The 6,862-nt window shown below is 40.7% G+C and overlaps 1 protein-coding gene across 1 annotated transcript; it reads left to right on the top strand.

Annotated features, from left to right (window-relative positions):
- The first annotated feature begins 2,649 nt into the window (after positions 1 to 2,649).
- On the top strand, positions 2,650 to 3,018 carry LOC143622524 (uncharacterized). Its single transcript, XM_077093643.1, has one exon. The coding sequence runs from the start codon at positions 2,650 to 2,652 to the stop codon at positions 3,016 to 3,018; it is 369 nt and encodes a 122-aa protein (XP_076949758.1).
- Positions 3,019 to 6,862: the final 3,844 nt, after the last annotated feature.

Raw genomic sequence — 6,862 nt, 5'->3', positions numbered from 1 at the left:
GGCAAAATAGTCGACAAGTTTGACTTATGTTTTCTCATACTTCTGGTCGGATTCAATGTTCGGTCCAGAAGACTTTTATTCTCGTAACAAAATTTTAAGGCTACTAACAAAAACCCGACTTCCAACTCGCTGTTCAGATTCTGGTCAGTACCAGCTCGCTTAAATCTTAAAACAAACATAACTTTAGTTCTAAACGTCCATTTGGATTGATTCCAGCGGCAACGAGTTCGTTTTTATTTATATTATCATTTCCTAAAATCTCAGGTTCTGAATTGTTTATATAATTTGACATGTAGTGGACGACGCGCTTATTCGTTAGCTCGCTTATTTGTATTTATATTCATTTGACGTTAATCTAAGGTGAGTTTATCATCCCAATATTTTATAAATTTTTCTAAATGTTTTGGGGACATATGCGTACATATCCGTATTTCATACTATATATATAAATCAAACAAATGCATACGTGTAATGGTGAGTGACTTAATCAAACATACGTGTTACTTGCTAACTTGTGTTACTATTCATTCATTCGTATATTGGGAATACTATTCATTAATTCGTATAGTGGGTGCTCCTTCTATTGACCAACGCCCGATTCGCTTGGCAACGGTCTACATACTTGTTTATGGTTTGATCATATTTACTGCACTTATCACGTTATGCTTATTTATGTTTTTGTGTCAAAATTGGTGATATTCTCACTCAACTTTATGTTGACAAAACTCCATTTTCTATGCATATGCAGGTTGCTTGTATTGAAGATTGAAGTTGGACACATAGACAAGACTTTAGGATATAATCAAGTTAATCGTTAGTTGAACTTATATTCATATATGTAAATTGTTTGTTATAATTGGATAATGTGTGTATTATTTGAATAAAATAATTAATTAGATATTGTCACTTTTATATTATGATAGTATCTCCGAGCTGTGAGCAATCGGATCACGCCCCGGCATTTCCGCCTTAGGTTGGGATGTGACATCTCTTGTGTTGAGAAACTTTCCTTCACAGTGGTCAGGTATCCTTCTAACTATAATATACTCATCGGAAGAACTAGAATTGCTACTTTCGATGCAGTAGTCTCTACAGCTCAAGGCATGATGAAATTCCCAACCATGCAAGAAGCTCTGCTCATAGCTGCTGCAGAAGAGTCATGGGAGCTTAATGAAGAAATGGAGGCTAGCCCTATATAGGAGATAAGCATCAACTCAACTTACACTGAACAAATTATCAAAATCAATAGTAATCTTCCTCCACAGACTATGAGTAAGCTCATAACTTTTCTACAAAAAAGTAAATATGTTTTGCATGGTTTCCAAATGATATGATAGGGGTTCCCCGGGAATATGCTAAACATTCCTTGAACATCTCACCCACACATAAATAGTTCGCTCAAAAGAAAAGAAGCTGGGCTGCTGAAAGAAGCTTTGCTTCCTGTAACGAGGTGGATAAGCTTGTTAAAGTCGATATACTTCAAGAAGTAAGGTACCATTCCTAGATTGCAAAACCGGTCATGGTCAAAAAGTCTGACGGATCTTGGCGAATGTGTGTGGATTTCAAGGATCTTAACAAAAAGGATAGCTACCCCCTGCCTGAGATTGATTGGAAGGTGGATTCCGTTACAAGCTTCCAATGCAAATGCTTCTTGGAGGCCTACAAAGGCTAGCACCAGATCTTAATGAAGGTTTAAGATGAAGAGAAAAGAGCATTCCACACCAACAAGGGAATCTTCTATTACAAGAAGATGCCCTTTGGTTTGAAAAACGTCGGAGCTACGTATCAACGTTTGACCGACAATACCTTCTCCACACAGATTAGGAAAAGCAGGGAAGCTTATGTTGATGACTTAGTCATAAAGAGTAAAGATGAAGAAGTAATGATCAATGATATTGAAGAAACGTTCCAAAATCTTAGAAGCATCAACATGAAGCTCAATCCGGTAAAATGCTCATTTGGTTTCGAATAAGGTAAATTCTTGGGCCACTTAATTGACAAACAAAGCATAAAAGCTAACCCAAGTAAGGTACAAGCTGTTCGTGACTTGCATTCTCCAAAAACAAAGAAGGAGGTTCAAAGGCTCAATGGTAAAATTTCCGCCCTTAAACAATTTCTTTCAAAATCAGCAGAAAAATCTTTACCCTTCTTTAGAACTTTGAAAAATTGCAATGACAACAAAGTCTTCCAATGGACTAGTGAGACCGAAGCCGCCTTCCTAGCTCTAAAGGAGCATCTAGCTTCCTTGCCTGCCCTAGCAACTCCTCAAGTAGGAGAAGCAATAACAGTTTATCTCTCTGCAAGAAGGGAAGCTATCAGCTCAATGCTTATCGTCGAACGCGAAAAATTCGAAGTTCCAGTATACTTCATCTGCAGGGCACTAAGAGAAACTAAGCTCAATTAGGCGCCCATTGAGAAGCTGATTAGCACTTGTTCACATAGACAAACGGCTAGAATATACTTCCAAGCTCATCAACTGAAGGTGGTCACCAACAAATCATAAAATTCATTTTGGAAAGTCCAGAAATCGCAGGATAGCTAGCCAAATGGGCTATCGGTTTGAGTGAACACAACATAGTGTATGAACCTAGAAAGGCAATCAAGGGTCAGATCTTGGCCGACTTTCTAGTTGAAACACAGAAAGAACCAATGAAAGTGAATGAGCTGAAAGAAGGTGAACCTTTTATCCCTTTGGGAAAGTGGACACTCTACACCGACGGAGCTTCAAGTATAGAAGGTTCCGGAGCTGATCTAATAATTACAGACCCCCAAGGAACTGAATATACTTATGCACTCCAATTAGAGTTTCCATGTACCAACAATGAGGCTGAATATGAGGCTTTGATTGTAGGGCTTTGCTTAGAAAGAAAGATGAAGATCCCGGAACTAAGCGCTTTTGTTGATTCAAGATTGGCGGCCAACCAAGTAAACAACGAGTTCACAGCAAGGGAACCTTCGATGCTGAAGTATAAGCAAAAGGTCAAGAAGCTTATGAAGGAATTCAAAAGCTGCTCCTGAACTCAAGTTACCAGAACTTGAAACAAGCAAGCTGATGCTCTTAGTAAGCTGGCTTCCCTGATCTTTGCTCATTTGACAAAGAAGGTTCTGGTGAAAGTATTGAAAATCCATTCCATCAAGGAACTAGAAATACATGATATCATAGAAGAAGAGGGAATAACTTGGATAACCCCCATCATAGAGTTCCTCAAAGATGGGAAGCTTCCCGCCGAAGAAGGAGAAGCCATAAAGCTAAGGCTCAAAGCTAAGCAGTATGTTGTAGAAGAAGGTGTCCTATACAAAAAAAAGGGTACTTGAGTCCTTTTCTATGATGTGTAGGACCATATCAAAGCAATTACCTTATAAGAGAAGTACATGAAGGCATTTGTGGAAAACAGTCTAGTCCAAGGTCAGTATTAACTAGACAAATGAACCTAGGATATTATTGGCCAATAATGCACAAGGACTATGCGGAGGTGATACATAAGTGTAAAGCTTGCCAGGTCCATGCTCCCATTAAAACTAATCGGAAACATAACCTGGTGCCTATCATTTCCGCCTGGCCCTCCTACAAATGGGGAATGGACATTGTTTTTCCCTTCCCCGAAGCAGCTGGGAAGGTGAAGTTCTTACTGGTAGCTGTGGATTATTTCACCAAGTGGCAAGAAGTTAAGCCCCTAAATTCCATCATAGTGAAACAGGTGATGAACTTCATATGGGAAAGCATAATTTATAGATATGGGTTGCCGGGTGAAATACTGACCGAAATGGGAAGCAATTTGTTGAGAACCATTCAGCCATTGGTGCAAGGAGCTACAAATCAAACATCTGTTTAGCTCAATTGCATACCCCCTATCTAGCGGCCAAGTTGAACGAATGAACCGTAGCATCTTAGGAGGCATCAAGGTAAGATTGGGAAGGCATGTCAGGAATTGGGTAGAAGAACTTCCAAGGGTTCTTTAGGATATTCGAACAATGAAGAAAACAAGTTATGGGAAAACACCCTACAACTTAGTCTTTGGTTCAGAAACTATTATCCTTGCTGAAATAGGGGTAAACGCAAGAAGGGTAAGATACATTGATCAAGAAGCCAAAGAATATGAGGTTCTACTCAACCTCGATCTCCTAGAAGAAGCCCGTGATCAGGCTGCTATTGAAGAAGCTAGATACAAGAAGAAGCTGGAAGCCTTCTACAACACGAGAGTAAGAAAGGAGATATTCAAACCTTGAAACTTGGTCCTCAAAAACAACAAGGCCAGCAAACAGTCAGATACGGGGAAGCTGGGACCCAAGTGGGAAGGTCTCTACATCATAAGAGAAGCACACAAGGGTGGATCTTACAAGCTTAACAACCTAGAAGGAAAAAAGGTGCCTCGTCATTGGAGTGACAAACACCTCAAGAAGTTCCTAGTCCAGGTCCTCATTCAAAATCTATGAAGTAGTTATTTCAGTTTGATGTAAGTGGAAAAAATTGATGAATGATACTATATTTTGAGTAAAAAAACTTGATTATTATCCTATCTCCAGGCTCCATGAGGTCCAGCGTAGTTCCTACCCATGTAGAGGGTTGAGATCCTAGGCCATATCGCTCAAGAGGTAGCAAGACGCTATATCTTCATGTATACAGGTTAAGTCCCTAAAACAATACGACTCCATGGAACACGTAGAAATAAGTATATCCATGTAAAGAGACTGAGCATCTCTCACCAAGTCGCTCCATAAGTACAAGAAGCCAGAAGCTTACAAGGTTGATAAGCTCAGAAAGCTAAGGACTTATGTAACAATATACCACAAACAAGTTAAATAAAATTACGTGGACTGACAAGTGGATGGGATATGCCTTGCATCGGTTCTTAATAACTAAGATAAGGAAGGGTATCTGTAGCACCACTCCTTAGCAAAGTTTCAAACTCATTGCAAAATAACAAACAAGCATGAAAAACACAAGCAAACAACTATAGGATAGATTAAAACATAAAGGCACCCTAGGGAGTGCTACCAAACGTTACAAACATAAGCATAAATTGTTCATGCCAACAAAGGCTCACTAATACAAACAAAGAAGCTTCACACAGGAAGCTTAAATAAAACAACCAAGCTACTTGTCACCAGCAGTAGCATCCTACTTCCCAGAAGCTTTGGTAGTATCACCAAAAATATCCCCATATAGCATGTTAACTTGAGCATCAAAACCATATGGGGAAGCCTCAACGGTGGTGGGATAAGGAGTATCCTCGACTTCTCCGGTAGGGGAAGGGGGTGCGTTCAGTGTCAGTAGCAAGGGAAGGAGTAACCTCAACTTCCCTATCTTTATCACCAGAGGGTTGATTAAATTAGATCTTTAGTGGTAGGTTCTTCGGGATCAGCCTTTCCACCATCAACCACACCTTCTTGATCATCATCATCATCTGGTTAACTCTCTCGAAATCTATCTAACCATAGCTTGAATCACCTGCTGGGCAATACCTTTCTTGAGACATTCCGGCTCGATGTTTTGAAAAACCAAGAAGGGTTAATCATGACACCGAGCATCAGCTTCAAGATAGGGGAAGCTCATCATTTCCATTGCCCTCACAGCAGCAGCAAAGTCACCAGCATCATTTGGCCGGTATGCTGAAGTCCCTTCAAGGAACGGCCAGCCTGCCTACCTCAAATCCAATAAACATGCCATGGTGACGACCATGTGCAATGGCCTTTGTGTAAACTTCACCAAGAACAGAATTGAATTCACCACTGTGAAGGAGGTTGGATGCAACATGAGGAAAACCTTGCTCGAACAACAAAAAATTCTCAAAAAGAAGCCCATAAACTTGAGATCGGAGAGCAGAAATGGTAGCATCGGAAGCAAGCTTCTCATCAACGAGCTTTTTCTTCTCACCTTTTAACTTCTCACGGTCCGCAGCTAGCTTCCTCTTCTCCTCAACAATAGAGTTCCTCTCGTGGCTTACCTTGTGGTGTTGATCATGAAGGTCTTTAGCGTAGGCTTCCACCTTGTTCCGCTCATCTTTAGTAGAAGCCTTAGCAAAAACAAGGTCATGAACCAAGCTTTGTTCATAAGCGATCAAAGTTATAACCTTCTCACATGCCTTAGCCAGGGCACTTTCAAGCTTCACTTTCTCATCATTCAGCTTCTTGATCTCTCCTGGAGCAAAAATCCAACGTCCCAAACCTTCTAGTACGAGAGAAGCCAAGTACTGAATTATCTTCTTCATCACCTCACCATCATCTAACGCCTCAAGAGCCTCCTTCTCGGCAGGGGGAATATAATGAAGAAGAAGGTCCTAACAAACATGAACCTTCTTTAGAGTATCTCAATTACGAACCTTCCATGCTGGGATACAGATGAAGGTTGCGTAATCAGGAGTAGCACCTTCAACGTCGTGGCTTGGGAAAGAAAAGCCTTTCCCTTTATCAGAAGCCTTCTCCGAAATCATGGTTTTCTTGGAAACAGACTCAATAACAACAGGCATTTACCTTGCTTACCCTTCTCCACCTTCTTAGGACCATCAACTTCAGGACCTGGTTTCTTGGCATTTACTTTAACAACCCTCTTAGGGCCACAGTAGCAACCTTCTCACCAACACTGGGCCTTGTAGGCACCTTCAATGGAGAAGGAGTAAGGCTTTTAGGATGTTTCTCTCCAATAGAAGGAGCAAAGCCACTGATTGATGCAACAAGAGAAGCATCTTCATTAGGGTCAATAGGATCAGCAGTAGAAGAACTTGGGGCAGGAGTTACCTTAAACCTCTTACTGCTTCGGGAAGAAGTAGGAGTAGCTTTCCTAAAAGTTCCTTTAGCTGGAGGAGCAGTGGAAGTTGAGTTAGAAACATAGCCTTCAAAATGGCAAAAATCCTGGGTACGCTTA

The sequence above is a fragment of the Bidens hawaiensis genome, unplaced genomic scaffold (genome assembly GCF_021521415.1).
Source record: "Bidens hawaiensis isolate Kalapana, Puna unplaced genomic scaffold, B.hawaiensis_p1.1 tig00003182_1, whole genome shotgun sequence".
Lineage (NCBI taxonomy): Eukaryota > Viridiplantae > Streptophyta > Magnoliopsida > Asterales > Asteraceae > Bidens > Bidens hawaiensis.
The sequence above is the reverse complement of the archived record's forward strand: the minus strand, read 5'-3'. Positions and strand labels throughout refer to the sequence as shown.